Here is a 27,439-nt window from a genome sequence, read left to right as displayed (position 1 = left end):
CGGTTTGACCATTCGGACTATTTGGCCATTGACCAAATCAATGGTTTTTGGCCAAAAACAGTTTTAGGATAAAATTAAACCAGTTACCTAAGTCAATTAGTCTAACTGTCTGGTCCAATCCGGTTTTCAAAACCATGACAATTGTATTTACTACGTGATAATATTTGATTGCTTTATGGGTAAAATACAAAAACTTCCCCTGAAGTTTCTGACAATCATAAAAACCTCCCCTATAATTTCATTTCAACAAATATCTTCCCTGAACTTTTGAGAAACTCGACAAAACCTCCCTTTCTTCACCTTCCCAAATGGAAAATGTTAGACTGATGTAGCAGTTTCTTCCAAATACCCATTCTACCCTTTTTATAAATTATTTTACATACAAAATTATTGAATAACCATGTTTTAATTCGACAAAAAATTGGAAGATGATCGTTAAAAGGAGATTTCTGTCAAGTAAAAAAACATGGTTATTTTAATAATTATATATGTAAAATAATTTATAAAAGGATAAAATGGGTGTTTAGAAGAAATTAATGCATCAGTCTAATGTTTTTTGTCTAAGAAAGTGCCGGAAGGGAGGCTTTTGTCAAAAATTTCAAAAATTCAGGAGAGGTATTTATTAAAATACCAAAAGGGAGGTTTTTATGATTGTGAATACTTTAGGAGAAATTTTTGTATTTTACCCTTATTTTATTGATATGCATGGATACTAGTGTGTTAAAAAAAGTTCTTTCACATGATATGAAGTGAAGGGAACCATGAGTCACGTATCACCCCATGAATGGAGACATACATATCACTTTATGATCTCAGCTCCCGGACTAAGTTTTTTTCCCTTTACCATTATGCTTTCACACCTAAGTAGAACATCCTTTGGTGCTTGGAGTTGTTAGGGTTGATTGACTAAAAGTGCAGGAACCAATTAGAATCCCAACTCTCTGAATTTTGATGAATTTTTATTTATTAACTCCATCTTCTTTGTCAATCTATCCATTCTGTTGGAAGGGCGTTGAATATTTGAGATTGGCAGGTGGACATGGGAGATGGAGGTGGAAGTTGGGCTACCATTATACTAAGGCCTGTTTTGGAGAGTCACCATTGACTTAGCCAGTTGAATTATTCAAACTGTCACCTGGTCAAGATTTTAGGTCTGATTTGAGTAAAACCCGGATAAGGTTAAAAGCCATATGACTTAGACAATTGGACCGTTGATCGGGTCACAAGTTGCATATTAACTGCGTATGTAAAATTCATGAGGGCATAACTTTGTATTTCGATGTATGATTAATGTGATTTTTTTTTGTAACTTTTCAAGATCTATGCATCCCAAGGTAGCGTAGGTGCCTTGCTCCATTTTTTTTTCCAAAAACCCTTTTTTGGCTTCAAATTGTAATTTTTAATATTTTTTTATAAATAAAAGATTTAAAACTGAATTAAAAAACTTAAACATAATTATACATTATTTATTGATAAAATATATATTTATATATACTTATCTGGCCTGTCTGACCAGGCTGATTGAACCAGTGATCCGTGACCCAGAGGAAAAAATGGTTCAATCTCTGGATCGATTTTTAAAACATTGCTTTGAAATACTCTACAATCCAAATAAGCTATTTAAAGAGGTTGAAGCAAATAACCATTCATATGACTGACCAACCGCTGAATTGGTAACCTTTCATCAAACATAACTTATAGTTTGTCCATCTGAAACTACCTGAACCCACCATAGGAGGGCTGAGCTGAAGATTCAACTTGTCGGAATTAAGTTATCCAAAGAGGCTGCAGCCCTTCAAATTTCAGCGTTCATTATTAACAGCCCTAAATCTAGCTAGGAGATCCTTTGCAAGTAGATATAAATGAGTAAGAAGCAGCCAGAAATCAATTGGCAAGACGTGATTGGGGTAGTGATGTTGACAGAGATATATGTGGTCCAGAGGTTACAAGTGAATTGTATCCCTAACCACAACAGAGGACTGTTTAACATCAAGGGAGATGCTATCAAAAATTTCAATCTCATCAACTCATTGGGGGAGCAACCGATATGGATAGATATGTGGGCTTCTTTTCTTACCTCTTTGTTTACACGTATTTTTCATACTTTTTCTGATTATCGTCCTTTCAAACCGAAAGCAAAATGGAATCCCATTTCCACTTAAAAAGCTTCTTTGATAACGGTTTATGCAATTCTGTTATTTGATTTATTGCTTTTTCTTATTGTTTTATGGTGGGTGGATAAAATAGTTATATTTAGGGATAACGGTTTATGCAAGTCAGGGTCCTTGCCACAAATCACATTTTTTAATCAAGGGTTGATTATTATGCACTAGGAAATATTTGTAACAAATCGACCAGTAATGAAATAGTTATTTATGGAAATAAAATCCTTCCTTTCGGGGTATTGGTCAAAGTCCTTATAATCTAAGTCGTAGGCCTAATACGTATATGCATACCTGCATGGTTTTTAAAATCGGATGGGATCAGATGATTGGACCGGAAAAACCGGGAACCAGTCAGATGACTGGTTTTGTTTTTCCCTAAAATTGGGATTTTTTAAAAAATCGTTGATTTTAGTCAGCAAACTGCTGACCCAAAAAGTTAATCGATTAAATGGTTTTAACCGTTTTTTAATTTTTAAATTTTTTTTTGTTAAAACAGATCGACCACTCGATTCAAATTGTCAGACCATTCGACCCAATAATCAGACCCTTGACCGATTCGATCTCCGGATCAATTTTAAAAACCATGCATACCTGATACATCTCACTACAAAACTATCTTAATTTCTTTTATCTTGAAATAGTGATATGTCCTTACTCCTTAAAAGGAAATTTAATTCACAAATCTTGTAGTGGGTTAAAAGTATCATCCACTCAAATTTAGTGTTAATGTTAACATATCTTTGAGCTTTTTTGCTAGGATAAAATATCTTTGAGTTGAGTATGTGAACTAGAGGATTTTTTTTTTTTTTTTTATATTAAATTGAAAACTTCCAATGAAAAAGGGCAAGCCAGCGATGAAAAATTAAGAAACAGTTTATTGATGTTTTGAATTTATTTTTCATCGCTGACCAGTCCTTTCATCAGTAAGGCTGTATTTGGTTTAAAAGAAAATGAAAAAAAAAAAAAACAAAAAAAGAAGGGAAATGAATGCTTCCAAGTAGAAAAAAGAAAGAAAAACATACACATGTTACTTAATTAATAGAGTTCGCATCAGCGCCCCACATGAGAACCCCTATTTACCGGGAACGGGACCTGCTCCTCACAGTGCGCCTCACAACCACATCCATTATCCATTGCGAATATTAATTTATAAATACGGGAGATGTTCCGAATGCATGGTACGATGTGTGCGTGAGGCGCAAATAAGGCGCCCTATGTGAGGAGGAGATCCGGCCTCTATTTACCGTCCTTCCGTCTCCGATCGAAATCTATTGTTTTTTCCGAAGCCGACAGTCACACCATCAAAAGGTAATCAATTCTTCCGTCTCTCTCATCTTTGTCACACTTCCACTCCTGTATTCTTATTAATTTTTTCTTTGACTGCAAAACAGATGAGGAAGGGTTTTTTTCACCACCGGCCATTATCGGCGACCACCAGCAACATTTTTCACCTTCAGACCATTGGGATTGTGTCATTAATCTCGTCATCGTGAATTGATGGAGGATTCAGATTCTTAGGACCTCCCGTGCTCAGTGTCGAATTCAACTTAGGCCTCTGTAGCGTTGCATTGATCCCCGAATGCCACCAGCCTACGCTAGCAACCACATAGCTACAATCCTCTTTAACGCCGATCCTAGACCTCCTGAAGTTCCTGTACTCGTGCCAAGATTTCTCCTCTTGCTCCGGAACTTCCAAGCTATGTCACACTCCTTGGGCTTCGACCAGTTAACCGGTGTCCAATAATCTAAGAACACAGTTGACTTGAAGACTTTGAGATTGAATTTCGCAATCGCAACCAAAACACGCAGATCCGAACAATTCATAGCTTTGGCACAACTGGATTCAGGGGATTGAGCTCTTTAGTTTCTTTTCACTTTTCTCGATTACAATTTTCGTCATTGGAACAACGGCAAGCGACGCTGTAGCACAGGGGTTGAGTTCATTCCACCTTGCTGGTGGTGAAAAAACCCTCCCTCATATATTCTACAATGAAAGAAAAAAAAATAAGAATATAGGAATGACTACCTTCCGACAGTGGACCGCCGGAATGAATGCCAATGTCAGAAAAATCAATAGATTTAAATCGGAGATAGAAGGATGGTAAACAGAGGTTCTCCTCCGAGTCCGAGTAAAAAAAGGGGTCAAGCAAGAATGGGATCCCCATTAGCTAGCACACATAAAGATGGAACTCTTGCGGGAGGACAGGTGTCCCTGTTTCATTGTGTGGGGAACCTGTGGGGCGCCCGACTGTGGGGCACTGATGCGAACTCTAATTAATACGGTAGCATGAGACATCTCTTACAAAATTGTCATGGGCTATTTACAAGCTTGGCAGACCGTGATTCTATATTTTTCCATTTTGATTTATGGTAGATGTAGTTATCAAAAGTTAATGCATCCAAAAGATGCAATAAGTCCAATATGGGCAATTTTCGGAAAGCTCTAAATGGAGCTTTTGCATTTTCTTCTATTCATACTTGTGCAGAAAGACATGCTTTAACCAAATGAGCTTTAAACTACTCAGATCTTAATACAAAACCTCAATGAGTATTTTCATATCAGAGCTATTAAAAGATCTTCCCAAAATGACATGTCAAATGAGCCTTTTCATCAATGCAAATTCAGATCTTTTCCCAATGCTATCCTAACAAATCGTTACAATCGCGCATCGGAAACATCTCTTTTATCATTTATATGGCTGTAGTGACCTGTTGGGAGCGTTTTGTTGATAGCAGATCCCTGCACTATCTATCTAGTACAGTTCAACCATCTGGTGGTTCGAGCCAAATCAAAGTGATGTCTTGAATAAGACCAGATCTGCGCATTATGGAGGGCTCCTCACACCAACCAGAATTGCTCCATAACTACTCACACCAATCGGCTCTTCTCCGACGTGCTATGCGGCTGGTATGAGATTCTGTGAGGAGCAAGATCTGAATTATTTTGAATGGGTTTCACTATTTGATAGCTACTTAACTAGTGTTATAGGTTGCATCGGCATTCCACAGAACATGCACCATGGGCGCCCCACAACACATTTCAACTGTGGAGTGCTAACGTGAGCTCCTAGTGTTAAATTTTAATCTGTTTCAACGAAAACGGCATTCTTACAAATCATTATATATTTGGACTAGTTGACAGTATTTAATTTCGAGCATAAAAGAATTGTTTTTGATGGTACGACTATAAGAATCTTAACCTGAAAAAATAGATGATGTAGGCCAGCCTCAATAAATAAAAATAAGAAAGGAAAATTTCCGATTAGTATTTGCCTAATATCATTTTGGTCATTGAATTTTAAAATATGATAATTTAATATTTGAACTTTCAAAATATGGGTTCAAAATTTGAAAGGCCTGAACGCAAGATCCAATATAGTGTAAACTTTTCAATTTTAATGGAATGCCATAACAACCAAGACAGGTGGGGCACAACACTTGATGTCTGATTAGGAATGGCAACGGGCAGGTTCGGGGTGAGGATTATATTCTTTGTTATTGTCCCTGATTCTGAAATTAACCTCTACCTCCGTCCCCAATCCCACCAGGGATAGAATTTGACTTCCATCCCGATCCCTGATGGGGATGGGTTCCTTGCGGGAAGTTAAATCTCTGAAATTTTTTTAGATAATAGTAATTTTTTTGAAAAATAATTTTACTTAAAATATACAAAATTTAAATTATAAATAATATTTTAAATATATTTTGATGGGGACCTCAATCTCCATCCCTAACCCTGACCCTGACCAAAGATTTCCATTAATCTTTGCCCATTAATCTTTGCCCCTGTCCCCACTCCGCCAAAACAATCCTCATCCCCTAACCCATTGGGTCGGGGATGTCAGATCCCAATCGGAGATAGGGAAAATTGCCATCCCTATGTCTAATTATCCTTACTCCAAATAGATAAATTTAACCACCACTAAATTGTAAGGTACAATCACTTTTTCATGGTGGATATTAAAATCGTATTATCCAACTTTCATTTGTTTTATAAAAATAAGGTGTGGCTTTATCATTCACTATGAAATCCATAATTATTTCCTACCCACCCATACCCACATGATTTTTAAAAACGATTTGGAAACCGAAGTGGCCAGGGGTTTGGTTACTGGGTCGAATGGTCCAATCATTTAAATTGAACGATTGACTCGTTGTAACAAAAGAATAAAAAATAAAATAAAAACGGTCAAAATTGTTCAAATGATTAACCACCCAGGTCAGCGATTTGCTGACCGATTCCTAATTTTTCTGTTCGACTGTCCAATCCGATCCGATTTTGAAAACCATACTTATCCACATAACATCACAATCACTCATGAAGACTTACATATTATTATGTACGGGGAGATATTCGAAGGAAATCTGGAGTCGATTTTACTTAACAAGCTGTCTATATTTTAAGCCGGGCTGTAGTCTGAGGGGATTTTTCGGGAGTTCGACAGCTAAAAAAAAATTGGTACCCAACTTGCACCCCCTAATTTTAGGAGCTTTGAATTAATGCAAATAATGAATTTCAGTTAAGTATCTGGGAATGGTTATTGCTGAAGATGTTTGAAGTAGACCATTTTGGCCGATCCAATTTCCTTGAAAAGGCCAACATTTGTAGGGGTTGCCATTGGCTCCTATTAACTGTGGACGTTTAAGTCACTTCATAAGAAAGGAAGCATGGCCTTATCATTCGCTGTAAATAAGACTGTTTACTCTCTTTTAGAAGAACAAAGAAACACACAGTAACTTAGGGGGTGTTTGCTATGCTCCAAATCGTTTCTGGCCCAATGATATTATGCCAACTCATGGAATAGTTTGTGGGTATTGAAATAACTATTTATATCGGAAAGATATGATACCGAAAGAGATTTGACTAAAGGAAACCCTCAATGAGTTTCCATGAATACCACATTAACTTTAAGTGACTTGGCATGATGATCATCATCTTTTCATTAGGCTCAGTTTGAAAGAAGTACAAATACAAATATGTACAGTGCAAATATATACAAAATAATATAATGTACAAGGTTTTGCACTTTACATATTTGTATTTATACTCCTTCCAAATTGAGCCTTAGTTCAAAGCCAATTTGCTAATTTGTAAGGCTCTATTTCTACTAAAATGGCAGTTAGTTTTGTTTTCAAAAACAAAAACATATACATTCACAAACACCCTTACCTTTTCTTTCAAACCAAACACAGCCTTATGGAGCAGTCGCCACTAGGGGTGGCCACAAGCCGAGCCTTTCACGAGCTATTTTTCTAGTCAGTAGGACCTTGTATAATACAGAGAAAACAAAAAACAATAGATTCCGTTTCTAAACTTTCCAAATCCTAGATCTTAATCAAAACGGTGTTTTTCTTATGGCCTCTAATTGATCAAAACAAAGTTGGAATCTTTTATTTTCAGCTAAATAGTTCAAATGCTAGGTTTTCCCCACAGATTTAATTTGGAACGTCAAGACCTATTTCTAGAAGTCCTCAACTACATTTCTAGAGGATTAAACATTAAATCAAATAAACAAGTTATCTGATTCAACTAAAAGTTCTTGGATTACAGGCTAGATCACGTAACTTGAGAAAAAGACAACGAAAGGCCAAACAATCAACTATCAACTAAAACTTGGACGGTCGGCTCTAGCCTCTAGGATCTCTGAGAAAGATGTCCAAACTGTCCAAGGACAATTTAAGTGGAAGTTCTATGACAATTTTAATGGACCTTGTTGGATAAGACAATTTTAATGCTTAGTGACGATCATCATCATATATCCAAGTTCTATCCTATCTCTATCTGTATTGGATAAGTTATAAAAAAATAGTTTGTAGGGGTATTTTAGTAAAATAAAAAATATAAGATAAATTTACATAAATCTATAAAATCATAATAAGAAATTAAATGGGTATTGGCCAACATTGTTGGTTTTTATGGGACAGGTTTCCAGGGATTTGGGCCCAAACATTTACATGATTTTAAAAGAAAAAGAATTTGACATGGCATTGTTGGCACTGGGCAAATGGTAATTACTGCTTTTGCCATTTACATCTCACATATTACATGCATGGTCCTGCAAAGACTAAAAAGAAACCCATAAAAGAAAACACACATGTTTTCATTTTTAGAAAACTTCATTTTGAGGGTTTTAAAATGTGAAAATCTATGATGCCAGAAATATATCATAATGGAAAGACTTTGACCAATCACAACCCCGATTGGTTGTTAGTCTTTTTCAGTATCATGTATTTCCAGCATCGTAGTCAAATACTTTAAAAATTTTAACAACTTTGAAATGATGCCGGAATAGATCTGCTTATAAGCCAGGCTTTATCACTTATTAACAGAGGCCTGAGCTCGAACCTGATCCTTATATAAAGTCCAAAGCCCGGTTTAAATAGGAAGTAAAAATAAATATAATATATATTTTTGTTATATAAAATATATATTTTTTGGGTTCAAGCCCGACTCAAAAAACAAATGGGCCTAATACTTTCAGCCTGAGCCCAAGCACGCATGCCTCAAAATATGTCCAAGCCCAATAAAGAACAGACCGGGCTGGGCAAATTGGCCCATAAACAGGTCTACCCAGGAACAAGTTTCCAAGTTTTATTAGTGAATTTTGGATGGTGATACGCCTAAAATCAAATCATTTATGCCAAATACCCTCTAATTAGCCGAATTGGGTCATCCTCCTAAGGGGTCCTCTCTCTCTCTCTCCTCAATTGTAGGAAGAAGCTAATAATAGAGACTAGAGAGAGAGAGCAATCCGGACGATTATTCCAAGATATAATATACATAGGGCTGTATATTATATCTTGAGCGTCGTTGTTGTGTTGTGATTGATGGGATCACTTATATTCCTATGCAATAACAGTGAAATGGGAGGTATAATATACATCGGGCTGTCGGAGATGAAGACAAATAGGTAGGTAGAAATAAACAGTACATGGATCATCAATCTGTTCGACTCTTCCTCTCATCAAAGGCCAGCAGACGAGGCGTGAAAGAAAGAAATTAAGCAACAAGAATAATCTAGAAGAAGCAGACTATACATGCTTAGTGGGAAGCGTCGTCGTGATGGTGTCCTACTTGGGTTGTGCTTTGTGCAACAGCTCAGGATAAACCAATTCGGATTTGTGGAAGACTCAAAATCCAGATCACTAACGTGTGGTTACTGAGTCTAGACAGACGCATGCCATTGCGGGCCCGTTTGTTTGACAGAGATTTATTTTCACCAACATATTTATGCTGTTATCTCAACAGGAGACATGATGCAAACACTACCTGGTCGATTGCACATACGATGTTGTGCCGAAAGTCCAAAAGAAAAAAAAAAAATGATAAAAGGGAAAATTTATGATGTCGGAAAGACACGACAAACCAATCACAACTCCATGAATTTGATGAAAACCTATCTCGTTGGTTATTACTTTTATGAAAACCTATCTCATTGGCATTATAGTCAAACCCAAAAAGAAAAAAAATAAAATATAATAAAATAATGTGGTTTGGTTGCTTGTGTCTAAGTCAGTGGATAAATGCTGCAAATTTTTGCATTTTGCAACTCAACAATTACAGTTAATTTATTATTGAATGGGATCTTCAATTCTAGAAAAGAAAAAAGAAAAACTGAAATTAACCTTATAAGTGTGATGTACGACCAAATTTTGGTTATAATATGGGCTGGTTTTCTGCCATTGAAGCCTTTGTTAGGAAGGCAATGATCCCACAAATCCCTGAACAGTAGTAAAAGGCCACTACCCAATGTTGAGGTAATGGCGTGCAAAGATGTTTGGCTCTTAGATAGAGCATTTGGTTGCAGTTAGGTCCAAAAGGATTTGCATGTCCATGGAAGGTGATTCTAAGCTTTGTCTTTATCAAGAGATACTGAAAATCCTCCTAGGAGTGTCAGAAATATTCTTGAAGATTAATTGCCATTCTCTTTGTCAATAATGCAACCTTATGGCTCTTTACATGCATGTATTTAGAACCAAATAGTGCAGAAGATTGGACAGCAAATTTGGGTCATAATAGGATTAAAGAATGCACTTTTTTTTTTTTTGGGGGGGGGGGGTGTAGTTTGGGTATTTTATGTCTTTGTGATAATTGGGGAAGGGTGACAGTCCTCCCCCCCGCCCAGGGGGTTGTGTGTAGCGGTGTCGATAGATCGGTTTTGGGTTGGACTCCGTTCAAACCAAAATCAATTTAGATGGATTGGACGGAAAAACAAAACATATTGAATTGAACCAGTCCAAACTTAATGGTTCAAAGTATTTATTGGATTGGATTGGATCTGGTCCATTTATAATGAATTTATATTGGATTGGATTGAGCCATTATCTGGTCCATCAATAGAAGATAAGAATATAGGTGTCAATAGATCAGATTTGGGTTGAAACCAACCTAAACTAAGACAAATTTGAACAGATTGGATGGTCCAGACATTGAATTCGACTGGTCCAAAATATTCATTTGATTGGATCGAACCTGGTCCATTTATAATGAACTCACATTAAACTGGATCGGGTTGGACCAAATCCAATCCAATTGACACCCCTTGTGTGTAGCTAGGCTGGTAAGGGATTTAATACCACTACGACCAGCCAGAGACCCTGTCAACTAGGCCACCATCAGTTGGTGCATCTCAACTATCTAGTGTCTTGGAAGGGGTATTAGGTCTGGTCCTAACTTTTGACATTTTTTATACAAAGTAACCACCCTCACACTCACACTCACACCCACATTCTCATGTTTGTCAGTCCAAGATTTTACCATTAAACAACATGATGGTGCTTAAATTTATTTTTGACACCTAAAGGCAAGTTCATTCATAAATGTTCAACTTACAAAGTAGAAATATTAACAGCAATGAAAAATACAACCAAATAAGCAAGTTAAGCGTGCTGAGACAATAATAGGCAATCACGAGCATCGGGAGAAAAACGACTTGAAAAATCTCTGCAACTAATGTAAATTTAAGAAATGCCAAAAAGGTTGGATAAATGCCTCCAATAGAGATGAAGCTAGCAAGTGTCTCCCTGTCAAATGAGTCTAGATCAACTACGCAAAACCCTCAAGGGATAAAGAGAAAGCAGGTACCATGGCACCCAATCCATGGCATAATTGAAAACATGAAAGCGGGAGAGGCCCAAGATCGCCTCCTGTTACAAAACTCTCCCTAACGCTCAACTGTCCAAACGTGCCCCATAAAAAGACAAAAGTGCACAAAAGAAGTTGTAACTTGTAACTGTAGGGACGTAAAATCTGCAAAACAACCACTCATCCATGTCATTATAGAAGCCAAAACATTTGGAGCTTGAATGTCGCCAGAGAACTCGAAGATCGCCGGAAAAAGGATTGCCAGGAACGATAAAATCGTTACAAAACAAATGGATACCTATGGCACACTCCAAAGGCACACCACAAATAAATTGGATTAAGGCCCAATAGAAATAAGAAAAAGAACAGAGGGAAAACTAAGATTAGATCCCAAGTCTGTTCCATAGACCTGGATCAAAACCGTCGTCTCTCAAATCTCTCCAAATAACTTCTCTAACAAACACCGATATAATCCTTAAATCCCCAAACAGTATTTTATGTCTAAATTATTGGGATAAATGACTCATGCTTGTAAGTTATAACAAATCCCATAAATTACAAAGGCATCTATTCGTCACTCCGTGACACAATGGATTTGGCATCAGATTGTCGTTGGATCCACACTCCATAGTAAACAGAGAATTCAGACCACATCGTCTGATTAGGTCTGTCATAAATTGATGCAATTAATGGGTTGAAGGAACTGTGAACCCACCAAGTAAGAGAGAGAGAGAGAGAGAGAGAGGCAAATTAGTAGGTAACTAGGTTCTTCTACATTTTCATGGGTGGTGTTAGTCTACTCCAATTATCCAACCATCCAATCTTTTGCCTAGTATTGTTTCCATCAGGAATCAACCAAGCTTTGGCTGTTAGACATGTCCAAAATTCCATAAAATTATCATGGATTACGAAAGTAGTAATTTGAAGTTTTGGAACGAGAAAGTAATTTGAATAAAACATTTTTTGGTCATAATTAACATGGAATTTAGTTTATGGATAGGTAGCTGTAGATTTATAACATTCATCTGCTGATGCAAACAGTTCATGCTTCATTAGGTGGACCTCACTCATAATAGGCCCTGAATTCACAAAATATGGGCTTTTCTGAAAGCCCATTTATTCATTTATTGTTGTAGATTGAATGTAAGGATTGGATTAAGCCACATGACCGATTCAAGGCCCAAAAAGTTCCCAATAAACTATGGGTACACATGGGCTGGGCTGGCCCACCTAGAGCCCTAGTTGGACCATGATAAGCCCAATAAGTTTTCACTTACTGGACCTGCATTATCCCGAAATTTTAATATAAATAATATCATATTTATAGCATAATTGTATAATATTTTTTATGTATTTTCTGTAATTTAAAAATATAAATTTATTAATTTATATGGGCCGCGCTGCCCGCGCCTAGATGCCTTTCATTATCTGTTATTTCAGGAGTTTATAAAAATGTTAAATAAAACATTTCATTCATTGCAAAGGCAGATCCAGGTAAAACAGTTCTACCCCTTCCCACTTTGGATGGTTGACGAATTAAACATTAAACTGAGCATAGTTTCGCTTTGTTGGCCCCAAACAAACCTACCTTGGCCCAGTTCATAACTATGTTGAAAATTTTGGGCTTGGACTTGAAATTTCAGCTTTGCTACAATCTTGGGCACAATTAAGCTGCCCATAAAAGAAGAATGTTATGCACAGGCATTGAATTGGCTGGGCCCATTTAGCAATCCGCAGACAGCTTGCATCCAAACCAATGAAAATACAGGGTTTAGAAATGCGCATTAAGGCTCCATTGGCGAAGAGTGCAAATACAAATATAAATACAAAGGTTAGAAATACCTCATACAAGATTTTGCACTGAATGTATTTGTATTTACACTCTTAGGCTCAGCTTGGAAGGAGTTCAATTACAAAAATATAGAGGGCACAATCTTATATTTTATATGTATTTGCATTTGTACTCTTTTCAGTTTGAAGGTGTGCAAATACAAATATATACACTGCAAAGCCTTATATTTTATATTCTAACCTGTATTTCCACTGTACATATTTGTATTTGTACAATTGTACTCTTTCTAAACTAAGCCTAAGGAATTGTTTGTGATAACACCATATGATGTTAGGCCACCACATGAACCGATGAATACCAAAATCTGTTGCATTATAGACAGTAATGTGCCCCAAACTGTCCATGATCACTATTAGCCCCAACCAAAGATGATTACCAAGGTTCAGTTTGGGAAGAGCATAAATACAAATATGTACAGTGATGAAGAATCCCAAATCTCTACGTTAGCCTCATTTAGACTGGCACATATCTCAATATCTGGGGAGTTGAGATCTGTTCCCAACAATCCACTACATCCACACATCTGAAACATCTCCCCTCTCCTTATATCTGGGGAGTTCTTTGTATAAACTAGGGATGCAACTAGGGCGGATTCCACTTAAACATCTGTCAAAATTTAAATGGGCCCAAATATCCAAACCTGAAGCAGTGTAAAATGCTTAGGCCAACTGTCACCAGTCATAGTTAGATAACTGTCCAATTGCCACATGGCACGAGACGACTAGCCTGTCGCCATGCTGCACTCCAAGTCATGTTCAAAAGTCCAGTCTGTCTATAGAGACAGAGTATATTAAGTTAGGATGATGTACTATAATTTGTCTTCGGACAAGTATGGATACACACGATGTAGAATTCTGAATTCCAGTCCCCCCTGTTAGCTGCTACTAGCCCTCTCTCCCATAAATCACATTTTATCTGTGAATTTAACATTAATTCACAGTCAGGATGCATTCCCCCTGTACTTTAGAACTATAAAATTCTGATCTGGGCTGATTGGTCATTCTCCTATTCGTCTTTGTACACTAATAACGTCTAAGGCTTGAAGAGGACTGAAAGCTGTGTTGAAGTGATTTCCCTAATTTTGGACCATACAAGAATGTATTATCTCAATCGATCCTACCCTGTAACAGTAATTATCATCGATATGTTGACGTGACATAGCTCAGTTTATCACACTTGGTGGTTTTGACAGTCAGGATTCATTTCATTATAACTGAAATGGCCAATCATAGTAGCTTTGTTTTAAGGAGGTTGTGAGATCTTTGAGGGCCGAAACTGAAGTTGGATCGATCACTGTATCCTCAAATATTGTATTTATTTATTTATTTTAATTATTTTATCCATTAAAAAACAAAACAATAAGTTATTAAGTTAAACAACTTCAAACATTAATCATCATACAGCCCATTACCACGAAGCTTCTGAATTGACAATATAAAAATTTAGGGATGCAGTCAGAACCTTTTCTCTTTTTTTCATTGGGTCTAGAAATTTTTTAAACTTCGAAGGTCTTATCATTCCACGTAAGTAAGTCGTCTGACACTACATGAATTATACGTATCAAACTTCACCTAGTTAGATCTGTAACAATAGCAGCAATCAAAATTATGTTCACTTAGATAGCCAGCTTTGATATAATTTTTTACAAATAGCAGTAATAATAATAATAATAATAATAATAATAATAATAATAATAATAATAATGATAATTAAATAATAATTTATATCTAACCTTTAAAAAGCTACCATTCAAATAAATTTATGAGGTGAGGGGATTCAATAACCCCCCCACCCCCCACACCCCACCCCACCCCACCAATATATATCATTCTACATAGAATAGAATAAAATAAGCATCTGAAGGAATCATGCATTTATATAGGAAGACTAATGTAACTATAATTGAAGTTGGTTTTCAATTCAAGTATTCAATTAATAGTAGTACCAATATTTTAATATGATATTCCAACAGTATATATCAGTATATATTACATGGTTTATGTGTGGCTGCACACTTATAGGCATAGATGGAGAAGCGGATAAGCTCTATTTGATCATAAAAAAGTTATATAAAAAATTTACTTTAGAAATATTCTAAGATAATATATATATGAAGTTTGATATTACTATAATAGGGTATTACCTAGAACTAGTAGATACCCTACTATATATACTTGGTATATACCTTATTATATATGTGAGGTAAACATTTAATGGAAGTCTGGAATCTTCTAGCTTGGTACGTATGGAGAAGTGTTTTTTTTTTTTTTTTTTTTTGAAAATTTTAAATTGATGCAATGTGCATAAAGGTCTAAATCGGGCTGTGCTGCCCATGACTTAGCATGGTCAGGCACAAACTTGGACTGGTCCGATATGATGGTCCGTGGGCCATGCTAGGCCTAGCACGACCATGCAGGCCGTGGGCAGCACGGCCTGCGGGCTGGCATGGCTTGGCACAATCCATATATATATTTTATATATTTATATAATAATATATAGTATATAATATTTTAATAAAATAGATACTTTTTAATTTTATTATACTAAATTATTTAATTATTATATATAAGCAATCTTACACACAAAATTCATATAAAATTAAAATTTTAAGTTTTTTGTCATTTTTTTAAATAAATAGATTTGGCCCGATGCACGGCCCAACCTGGCCCAAGGCTCGGCCCACAGCATGGCACGACATGGCACGGGCCTGGGCTAGGGCTGTTCACGGGTCGGGTTGGGTCGGTTTATTGGGGTTTTCCCAATCGACCCGACCTGGTCAGGTTACCTGAGATGGAAACCGAAACTGATACAATGTTAAGCAAAACCGACCTGGTCGGTTTGAGTAGGGTTGGGTTGATTTGGGTCAGCTTCGGTTTTGTTCTTGTACAAAAAGGACATAGAAACTTAGAAGGAAATATCTATTCTGAAAACTGAAAATTGAAAACTGAAGTTTTTAAGATATTTTTTGGAAATATATTTAAAAAGTTAGAATTAGAATAGAAGACAGAAGTTATCAAGAAAATAGAAAGTCAAACTATTTTATAGAAAGAAAGCTGAAATTTGTATATTTCAAGAAACTTTCTAAGTTCTAATCTAAGTAAAAAATGATACCTAATTCTAATTGTAAATGCCTAATTGGTTGCCTATTTGGTGTAAAGGACTATAGAAACTAGGATAGAGACAACTTAATTAAATAGGAACTAGAAGACTAGGATAGGTTGTAATTAGGAATTAGGATAGAGACAACTTAGTTAAGTAAGGACTAAGTCGGTTTGGTTTAGGTTGGTTTCAGTTTTCACACAAGAAAATCAAAACCGACTCGATCATTGGTTTATGAATTTGTACAACCCAAAACTGACTGGTGCTTATGAAAACCTAGCGAACTCGGGTTGGTAGGCCCAGATTGATCGATTTGGTCAGATTGAGCCTTCTTATAAACAGTCATAGCCTCGGCTGTAAACTATGTCGGGTAAACCCCCAAATTTTTTACCGAAAATGGTGACACGGCCTGCACTTTGCACGGGCCGCCTCAGCATGATCCGCTTTAATGGAGGGATGGAATAAATAACTGGGTAAAGCCAATTAGCCAATAGGTAAAATCAATCGGAGGAAGGTCTTTCAGTCTTTGTATCTGAGTAAAACCCTAAGAAGTTAATTATATATAAATATTTACCTTCTTCTTTTCTCAAACCCAGGTTAAAGGTACTAGTCGGATTGGCCCGAGCTAATACTTTACACTGTTTTAGAGTCGGGTTGTGGGGCGCAAATCAGGTCTCTTCACAAAAAAATAAAGGGAAATAAAACAAACCAGGTCTGTTGACAAAATCAACAGTGACCTGACTCACGGGAAGGTACAAATTCGAAGTACGTTGTGAACAAAGATGTGCTTATGTTGACAGGTCGATAACTTAAAAGCTAGTTTTGTTCCAATCTTCAAGGTTGCAGATTTACAGTATCCTTGAATAAGAGTTTGTCTTTTAATTGCATGTGTCTTGTCTAAAAGAGATACTATCTATTAATTCAATAATATTTATTTTCTAGATATTTTAATTTCTTGAACCTCAATCAATATTCTTTAATCTCATCACTTAAAATGTTTTAATCTAATCTAAAACATTTGTAAATGATTTAAGTGATGAGATTGGTGCCATAACTGTCCATGCCATTCAGTACTGTAACATTTTGTTTTTTCCTACAGCACTGTTTGAGTTTGGGAGAGGTACATAATTATGTAAACGTCTGCAAAATTTTAATTAAAAAAAAATAAAAGCAAACGTCAACTGTTTTGTTTTTGGATTCCATTTGTAAATGATTAAAGAAATAGTGCCAGGGGAAAATAAATTCTTTTTTAATCGGATAAGAAACAAAATCATAAATATAAGTGGGATTCGATGTGTAAACGCAGCTGGATCGTTAAAAAGAATAATGCCAGCACAACTTACCCTCATTTTTTAAGTCTAACGTCTTCCACTGTTACCATGGATATATGCGTTAGCTATAACCACCGGATCCTTAGCTCAAAATACAAAAAAAAAAAAAAAAAAAAAAAAAAAGGATGTTTGTTTCATTATTTGTTGGTGATTGATTACAGGAGCTAGGGACCTACAACAATGGTCACAGGAGATTCAAATGCATCCATGGCGGGGTGTTTTGGTGATCTGCAACTCAATTCCACATACTTTCATGACTCCTCTTTCATTGTGCTTTGTAAAGTTGAAGTTGGTCCTAATAACGTTAAACAACGCAATTATCATATAGTGATTTGGTGATTATGCAACTCACATGCATACGTGTTCACCAAACCTTCTTTAGCTTTGCAATAAAATAATCTGATAAATAGTGGTTTATGTATCTTTTCCAATGTTTTAAAAACTGACCGTGAGGTTGAATTGTTTTTAGCTCTGGGTCATGGGTCATTGGTTCAATCATCTGGGTGTTGAATGGTTAGATCATGCTACATCAACAATATATAAATTCATATATATGTATATCACACACACACACACGATATATATGTATAGTTATATATAAATATGTATTTTATTAATGAATAATGTACAATTATGTTCTACATGAATATATGTATTATGTTATTGCAATTTGAGGCTAAAAAATGGATTTTTTGGTGAAAATAGCTGGATAAGACGTCTATGGTTTCTTGAGATGCATAGATCTCAAAAAATTACCCAAAATAAAAAATAAAATCACCTCAATCAGACTTTACAGTGTAAAGTTATGACCTCCCAAAGTTTGCATACACATTAATTTAGTGTGTTGTTAACTGTTCTCTAGATTTTACTAAAACCAGATCCAAAATCTTAATTGAATGATGGTTCAAACGATTCAACCAGCCCGATTGATGGATTGAAAACAGTATTGGCCTTATGTAGAGCTGATGAACTGCTATTTTGGATGAAACAGCCAATAGGGTTTTACAGAAACAACAATGCCCCCCCCCCCCCCCCCCAAAAAAAAAAAAAAAAAAAAAAAAACAAAAATCAGAGCATCGTAGGACTAATGGTGCTGGTATACATGGCTTTCTCTGTATACACCTGATTTTGCCAACAAATCTGTTAAAATGAATTCAAATCTCTGGGAATCTTTGGACACCAGCTATTGATCTAACTCTAACATACAATGTTAGCTGAATCTCCCTCAATCTATACTATCTATAAAAGAGCGAATGCCCCTTATTTCTAGAATTTTCATTGAACATTTTTTACCCTTTTGTCTAAGCATAAGACGGGTATAAAAAGAGCATATATGTCCTTTACTCTCACTTCAGAAACTACTCACTTATAACCATTCAAAAACTGTCAAGGTATTGGAACCATGAATTATAACTGTTCAGAAACTTTCCACTTAATACCTTAATTACTTTTTGGATAAATAAAATATAAAAAGTGATCATAAATTATAAATAGTTTTGCCTTAGAGATATTGCCACGTGTAAATGCACATACACGTTAACTAGTAATCAAAAAAGAGATGAAACCAATGAGATTTGGAAAACGGAGACAAGTGAAGTGACCAACACCCTCCGCCTTAGCTAAGCCCGCTTAATACCCAGATAATTTCAGTTCACCCCTGTTCGACAATTGACATAATAACGCCCCCTACTCCTGCCAACAACTGCCGTCAATGTTCAAACCTGAGAACCATAGCCGTCGTTGAAAGTTGATACCGGGGAACAAACTGCATTCGTGCACAACTGACCTGACCGTGGGGCGTTATTATTAGTAATTGAGCAGCCCCACCCCCACCCAACATAGCCATGCAATGCATCAAGTGCAGCTAATCTTAACATCCATTGCTACATATCTATCAAGATTGGTGCAAACATATAATTGGTCTTAGGCCATGTTTGGAAGCGCTTAAATTAAATATAAGTGTTTATTGAATAAGTGCTTAAAAACAAGTGTTGATTTGAATAAGCACTTATTTGCATTTGACACCCAACTTTTTTCAAGTACTTATTTTTTAAAATAAGCACTTATTTTATTTGGGCATTTGGTAGTCTTTTTCTCTAAGAAGCACTTAAATAAGCATTTGTGACTTTTGTCTTTCATTTTCTTTCAAATTTTCAAAATATACCCTTTGAAAGCACTTTTGTTAAATTACTTTTATAAAAACACATTTATGAAAGTACTTTTATAAAAAACATTTTGATGAAAGCACTTTTATAAAAAAACTTTTATGAAAGCACTTTTACACAAACACTTATGAAAGTGCTTTTATGAAAGCACTTTTACAAAAACACTTTATGAAAGCACTTTATAAAAGTACTTTTATAAAATGCTTTCATAAAAGTGCTTTTGCAAAAATACCTTCATAAAAGTACTTTCTTATAAGTGCTTTCATAAAAATACTTTTATAAAAGTGATTTTGTAGAAGTGCTTTCATAAAAGTACTTTTATAAAATTCAACTAGGGATAATATTATAAGTGGTACTTTAAAATACAACTAGGGATAATTTTGGAAGGAAAAAATTGTATAGGTGCTTATTGTATAAGCACTTAAAAAGCTGAAAATTTGGGATTAAACAATAAGACCTTATTTTAAAATACGCTCTTATTTCGGGCTTATTTCCCAAATACCAATAAGTGCTTAATGGCCAAAATAAGAACTTATTTTGAATAAGCACTCCCAAACATGGCATTACTTGAAATTGATTAATTCAAATGTATCCGTGCATGTTTTTATGTTTGGCTTCTTTGGTGACTACCATGTAAAAGATTATCTCATTTTGCTACATAATGAGCAATTAAACTTTTTGACAAAGATAAGAACTAATTTGTATTTTGAATGCTTGAGATTAATTTATAACAGTAAGGGTCCGTTTGATTTATAGTTGAAATTGGAATCGAAATTCTTTCAAATCGGAATCAGAATGGTCTATTCCCATACTCTGTTTGATTCAGATGGAAATGAAAATGGGAATTGGAATCAGTAGGAATAAAATTTCATTCCCAAGGAAGGGAGAGGGAATGACCATTCCCTCAAATGGGGGAATTAATGCCATTCCACCAGGAATGAGAATGAGATTCCAATTCCACCCAACTAGACAGCTGAAATCAAATAAACCCATTCCGATTCCAAACCCCTATTTCAAACAATTGCTTTAAAAATGTTTAAGCACGTCTGATCTTCTTGTTTAAAACTCATGTATAATTAGCCAAAGAATGTAATATTTATTATATTTATCATAATCAACTGATCATCAGACTGTATAGCATTAGGCTACCAATAAGTTAGCTTTACCAAAAGCAGAAAAGAAAAGAAAACCCACCCGTAGGGAATGAAGCCTGAGATTAATATTTGATGCCTGCAGGATTATTTAACTATCCCGATCGAAGCCCTGAACAACAATCAAGCATTCCTTCCTTGATGTTGCCAGTTGCAGCCATCGTCTCCGAGTCGTTGCCACCAACTATACACATCTTTATTCCAATTTCATCTCTTATGGAAACCCCATCATCCACACCATGCAAGAACTCATATATGTATATAACATATAAAATATCTATTAATGTCTTGTTTAATAATAAATGCATGACCTAAGAAACTTTGTGTAGTAGCCAACTAAGGATTAGGTAATGAATCCTCTCTTTCTCTCTCTTCCTTTCTTTTTAATTAGAATTAATTGAGAGGAGAGATACCTACCCATATGATAATTTCTTTCTTGCTTTGACAAAGGGTGACCCACTTGACTTTAAATAAAAAGCTTTTAAGCTAAATGTGATTAGAAGGACTAGCAAAATCAAAACCAAAAGAAAACCTTTGGTTGATGAAGTTAATGGTTCTGTTAACAATAGGGTGGTAATAGTCAATCCCTTGTTAGAAAAGCAACTAGTAAGTCTCAACTACTCGCAGAGAGGAAATAGGGTCCCCAGGTCCTTTCTTCTCCCGCCTTTCTTTCACCCACGCTAGCTCGTTAGTTGTAGGGATTCTTGTTTATTAAATCAAAATCACCCCAAATGAAGCTATCGGGACTGATTATCTTATTTGTTTTAATGGAATTTAGTGAGTGAGGAAATATTACAAACACTTCGAAGCACTTATATTTTCTTATCGTTACAACTTATATTGATTCGTGCTGCGTCACGTATTTGAAATGACTTCTGTCTTGGTCAACTCTCTTTACTCCTATCAATGAGAATAAGCTCTCTCTCTCTCTCTCTCTTGATGGCTTTGAAATTTACTTTCTCTCTCTCTTTTGTTTTCTAGCGGACATCTGAAAACAAGCAGGAAATGGGGTGGAGCATCAAGCAGTGATTGCTCAATGGATCAAACGGGTCGGAAGGCCTGACTAAGAGCCAAAATTCCTGAAAGGGTTGGCGATAAAAAGCAAAAAAAAAACAGAAGCAATGCCAATTGCCAAACAAAAATAAGAAAACAGTGGAACCTGTGTTCAATGTGCACGTTCGGTTGTGTATGAGTGGATGTATTTATTTTCTGTACAAGTGATGCATTGCGTATTTATAATATTCGATCGTAATGACAGCCATAGACAGTAAACGGGGTGGTGCAACGTAAATCAAACCTCTCTCTCAGTCTCAGACATGTTTAAATTAAAACTAAGCAATTTCCTGGATGAAAGACTCATCATCAAGAAGTAGTTCAGGCCAAAACGGAGTTCCTCCTCCGTAGCTAGATGTGCTGCAGGCGTCACTTGGGTTGCTAATTGCAGTGTGGGTTGTAGAAGGAACAGGTTGAGGTGGAAGAAGAGGAGGAGAGGGAGAATGGGGAAACCATGGAGATTGAGGTGAGCTTTCTGCTTGACTGAACCCTCCTGTGTACTTAGAACCCTGGGCTATCTCACTGGTCAGATGTGTTTGGAAACCGCATGGCGGTTTCAGGTTTGGCGAATGAGAGAAATGGACCTGTGGATCAAGGACGGATTGACTAGTAATAGCAGTTCCAAAAGAAGATAGGGTGGAATTATCCAACGGGGATGAACCTAGAACTGGGTTATCTTTGAATGAAGAAATAGAGCTCAGTAGATTGAAGGACTCCATGTCTGTCATGCTGCTCATGCTGTTCGAGGATGAGCTAGTAGGCACTGTAGCTGCTGTCGTTTGGAGAAGGTGTTGACAATACTGAAGCTTAGCCATCTGAAAAGCTTCCGCTTGTAGTCTCACAGCTTGCTCTTCCCATGGTTGCTGATCCATAAAGTCTCTAAGGTTGGCCAGAGCTAGCAGCTGCTGTAGGTTTGAGAAAATGTCAGTTCGAGGTTTATGGGTCATGGGGTCGAAGCCCATCTGTATCAGTTTCTTCTTTAGATGGGTGTTCCAGAAATTCTTGATCTCATTGTCAGTCCGTCCCGGGAGATGGGTTGCGATTGCCGACCACCTTGTAAATTATAAACAAATTTAAATTGGTTAAGATAAGTGTGTTTAAATAACGATATAAACAGAAAGTGAGAGAGTGAGAAGTTGCTATCTCATGACAGCAAAGACTAATGAAATTACTTGTTTCCAAGAAAGGAGTGGAGATTCAGAATTGTCTGCTCTTCTTCTGGTGAAAATTTCCCTCTCTTGATGTCGGGCCTTAGGTAATTTGTCCATCTTAATCTGCAGCTCTTCCCACATCTGTTAAGACCTGCAACAGAAACCACATACATTAGAGAGAGAGAGAGAGAGAAATTCTGGGTGTGTTTGTTAATGAACCTGCAAGTTTAGGGAGAGCTCTCCAACTTCCATGACCATGTTTCTGAATGTACTGGACCAGTTTCTGGTCTTCCTCAGGAGTCCAGGGTCCTTTCTTGAGACCGTTTTCATCACAGCAAGGAGACCTTCCCATTTCTGTTGCTAACTTTTTTTTTCGTCTTTGTATTTTCTGCCTCCCTTATTGGAAATGGGGTGGTTCTATTTATATTAATGCGTCCCCTCGTTCATCTCTTATTTAATTCTGTTGAATAAAACTGACGTGTCCAGGCATTTGGTTACAAATCCAGTTTCACCTTAATTACTTCTTTCAAATGACATGTATGTCCTCCTCCCCTCCCTTCCCATTATTAATTTGTTTATTTATTTCTCTCTTCTCCTTCCTCCAAAAATATCTTTCCTTTTATAATACAGGATATACTACCATAATTGGAAGGGAAATGGATAACTGGGATTCGTGTCTACCGACCCCCTTGAGTGGGATATCACAGATGATGATGAATGATGGTTGTAATAATGAAGAATCACCATACTACCTTCCATTAAGAAGGGCCCACCATTCAACAATCACACACAGTTCTCCGAAGGTAAGGACCCACTTAGGAGGAGGGGACCAATTGAGCTGTTCTGATCCATCTGTTGATTAATCTATCACTCTCATATTAAATATGGTATGTCCTTGCCCATTTAGAATCTTGTAAGAGTTGTTGGAGGTCTAAACTTGTATTTTTATTTTAAGGAAAAGGAAGTGATGAAGACTTAATTAACGTCCAACTCATCCCTAATGGAGGAGATACATATATATGTATGCAACAAACATCTTGTTCAGTGGAATGGCATGCCCTAATCACATGTTGGAGACGGGACTAGATTGGTAATGTAAAGAAAGAGAGGACTAGATGGGTCTTCTCACACTAAACAGTTGCTGGTAATCGAATAGAAAAGTCGAACCAACAAAAAAAACAAAAACTTAAAAGTACAAGTCAGCGTCAAATAACACGTGGCATATGTCTGCTGGTCAGAAGAACCTTCACCATGCACGCAATTTTCGTCATTGATTTCATGGCTGCCATGGATCGACTTACGTTTGTTTGGGTAACTAATGCGATGGGAGAATAGAAAAGAGGCTTTGGACCCAGTTTCATGGGCCCTCCACCTTACTTGTACATACTAGCATAGCAAAGCTGGCATCTGCATGTCAGTTCGGAATCGGTTTGTTAATACTTGATACCAATATGTGAATGTGACAATTACTTAGCTGGCTAAAATCAGTTATTCCATCGTCAAATGGTATTAATTTATTAAAAATTAAGGTAGTGATCGAAAATCTTAATATCATCTCTTTTCATCTTTCTGCATTACAAGCCAATTTCAGAGAGTTAATTGCTAGTTGATCAGTGAAAGCTAAATCCATATAAGTTATAAAAAGGAAACATATAATAATGTGATGAGCCTTCTAATATATAGGTCTAAGTACCCTAAACTCTCAACTGAGCTTCATACGTTTGGGGCTACCCAACCATTTAGATTCAGCTGATGACAAGCCCATTACGCCATAACCAAACCATAAGAGGGGGGAGAGAGAGAGAAAACACAGAAAATGATGATAGTATAGCACTCCATTTTTATATTAAAAACATGTATCTCGTTTGAGTTTTAAAACTACATCTCCTTCCACGTATGAGTGACAGGTTTCCCACCAAACCAACTACAGCTCTCATAGGCTGCATGGATGTCTCCGACGTTTATATTAGTGAGAGAGCACCATCAATTCAATTCAAAGGAAGAAGCAGAAGGAACCCTAGCTAGGCCAAACGAATGCTGCTATGATGTATAACGTAATGATGTCCAAAGCAATATTGATCTTGATCGAGTATCGTTGATGAAGCGATAAATAATAAACTGATCGATACTGGAACTCGTCGGGAAGAAAAGCATCCGACTGGATGATGGATGAAGACATCAGTACTGGACGTGACCCAATATAATTGACCATGGTTTGAGAGAGAGAGAGAGAGAGAGAAGGTGGTTCAGCCAACGCCCCAAATCTCTACCACCTTTGAAATTCAAGAAGGCATTCCTCTTTCACCCATGAAATGGGTCAATGCCATTCATTGGTGATGTGTTTTTTTCCGGTTTGTCTTCTGATGAAATTTTCGTCGTTCCATAAGACCACGACAACTGGGGAGAATAAGCGCATAAAAATATATGCCTTTGTTGACATATGCCTCGTGAATTACTGCGTGTTACACCTGTCCTTTCTATGAACAGTATCCGCTGAATCTTACTTTATTGAATTCTTATCAAGAGTTTCTTAGATAAGAGAGATTTTCTTACCACGTGGCAAGGGCTAGTGGGATGGGACTTGCTACAGTGTGGATCACCAATATTTGTATCATAAATGACAGATAACTTGTTTCCTACTGCCTAGCATTTGGGACCCTTTCGAACCCGGAATTTTATTTTGGCTGTCGGCACTCCTATTTTGTTATATAATTGTATATTTAACAAACAACACTGGGAACAGTTTTTTGTTTCTTGTTAGTTATAAATGCATGTGATTTGAATATATAGACAAGTGGGATTTAAAGTATTCAATACAACTAAAATAGCTCCAGTGAGCTTAAAAAACCCCATAAAATAAAATATTTAATTTCTATTTCTTTTTTCAAATCATAATGCATGGATTTGTTCTTAAAAACAAAAACTAATATCTTTACTTTTACTTGGAAAAATAAAAGGTCATACTTGATCAAAGGATAGGAGCCAAATATGAATTGGGATCTGCTCCTCATTCCAACCTTACAGCCATATCTCACCATATATTGAAAATATCTCCCATGAATAATAATATATAAATATGGGAGATATTCATAATGTGTGGCTGATATATGCTATAAAATCGGTATACAGAATAAATACGGATTCACCAAATATGTGAAGCATCAAGAGTAAGAGGAAAACAAAGGTGGTTTAAATATTTTCTTTTGCATATATATATATATATAGTCTGAGCAAATACAGTAATATTAATTAATGATTTATCAACTTGAGTCATATGATAACATTGTTCTCCACTCCATGTTAATGTTATATGTAAATAAAGAAAATGTCAACCGACATGAAAAAAGTAGCTTTCCAATAATAATGCTTGCCTTTTCCCCTTTATTTTATTTTGTGTAAATAAAATAACTGGAATCATAGTCAGTGAGGTTGCACTATATAAAATGAATTGGAAAATTAAAGATTTTTTTTTTTGTTAATTCTTTCCTTCATATAGCCGTCCCCAGTCTTCATACCCATAACCCTTTAACCCCAGTTACAGTGGAATTTGATCTCAAATCTCTGCTACAACCAGCTAGAAAACAAAAATATCTAAATAAATCCAATCCAGTTCTTCTAAATATGAAAATGATTATACATTTCGAAAATAAATTAACTTGTTTATTGCAATTTTCCTATTTGCTTGGTTCGACCAGTTGGTCCTAACACATTAATGTGAAATGTACACAAAATAGACTACCTTGGTTATTTGACGCAAAATCAGGGTCATTTTTGTCCTACAAGACTCCAAAAGTCACATACCCTTTTTTAAATAAAAGCAAAGCTTCCATATTATCTATTCACAATAAAGCCATATATATCCTTGTACATATTGGGCTGTATGTCAAACCTAAACACACATCAGCCACACAGGTCAAAAAAACATGCACGAGCTGGTAGGAAAATCTCCCCCCTTTCTCCCCGGCTTGCCTCATTTGCTGGCTGCACAAGTTAGTTTTTGTCCAAAAACAGAACAAAAGATTTTGGAGAAACCAAAGTATAGAGAAAAAGGCCTAAGACCCAAATCAAGTTGCTTTTTGTTATCCTCATTTTTGTTAAACAAAGCCCAAATAAAGGTTTAAAATAACAAAACCATCAGGTTTAACAATTGGAGATCGACATGGACTTACCATTATAATTGCTGCAACTTTTTTTTTTTTTTTTTTATAATATATACTTATGCCTTTGATTTGATAAAAAGTTAATTGTTACTAGAACAACTAAATATTTATTATTATAAAATTTAATGTGGGGTATTGGCTGTTTGTTTTTCTAGTGGTAGGTGACAGTTCCTGTCCATTGACTATTTTATTGCCATAATTATTATATAAAACAAACATATGTAAAC

General features: G+C 36.1%; 1 protein-coding gene and 1 long non-coding RNA gene across 2 annotated transcripts; one reads left to right on the top strand and one right to left on the bottom strand.

Moving 5' to 3' along the window:
- Positions 1-3,340: 3,340 nt before the first annotated feature.
- On the top strand, positions 3,341-4,671 carry LOC148850508 (uncharacterized). Its single transcript, XR_016099579.1, has 2 exons — positions 3,341-3,473; positions 3,557-4,671. It is a non-coding gene; the product is annotated as an uncharacterized LOC148850508 (long non-coding RNA).
- A 17,378-nt stretch (positions 4,672-22,049) lies between these two features.
- LOC148850507 (transcription factor MYB93-like) lies at positions 22,050-23,445 on the bottom strand. The gene is made up of 3 exons (XM_088946472.1): positions 23,272-23,445; positions 23,074-23,203; positions 22,050-22,954 (listed from the first exon to the last, which is right to left on the bottom strand). Exons 1-3 carry the CDS (start codon positions 23,402-23,404, stop codon positions 22,180-22,182), a joined length of 1,038 nt encoding a protein of 345 aa, XP_088802598.1. The 5' UTR covers positions 23,405-23,445; the 3' UTR covers positions 22,050-22,179.
- Between the last annotated feature and the right edge of the window lie 3,994 nt (positions 23,446-27,439).

Source organism: Nelumbo lutea, chromosome 5 (assembly GCF_056320005.1).
Source record: "Nelumbo lutea isolate HS-2025 chromosome 5, American lotus-T2T, whole genome shotgun sequence".
Lineage (NCBI taxonomy): Eukaryota > Viridiplantae > Streptophyta > Magnoliopsida > Proteales > Nelumbonaceae > Nelumbo > Nelumbo lutea.
Note: the sequence above shows the minus strand (reverse complement) of the source record. Positions and strands in the feature narration are given on the sequence as shown.

What these genes read in the sequence shown, in the direction of transcription:
- LOC148850507 (XM_088946472.1), bottom strand. Translation starts at nt 23,404, where the DNA reads ATGGGAAGGTCTCCTTGCTGTGATGAAAACGGTCTCAAGAAAGGACCC. An exon ending in AGCTCTCCCTAAACTTGCAG is followed by an intron (nt 23,204 to 23,271) that starts GTTCATTAACAA and finishes TTTCTGTTGCAG; the next exon opens with GTCTTAACAGATGTGGGAAG. An exon ending in CACTCCTTTCTTGGAAACAA is followed by an intron (nt 22,955 to 23,073) that starts GTAATTTCATTA and finishes ATAATTTACAAG; the next exon opens with GTGGTCGGCAATCGCAACCC.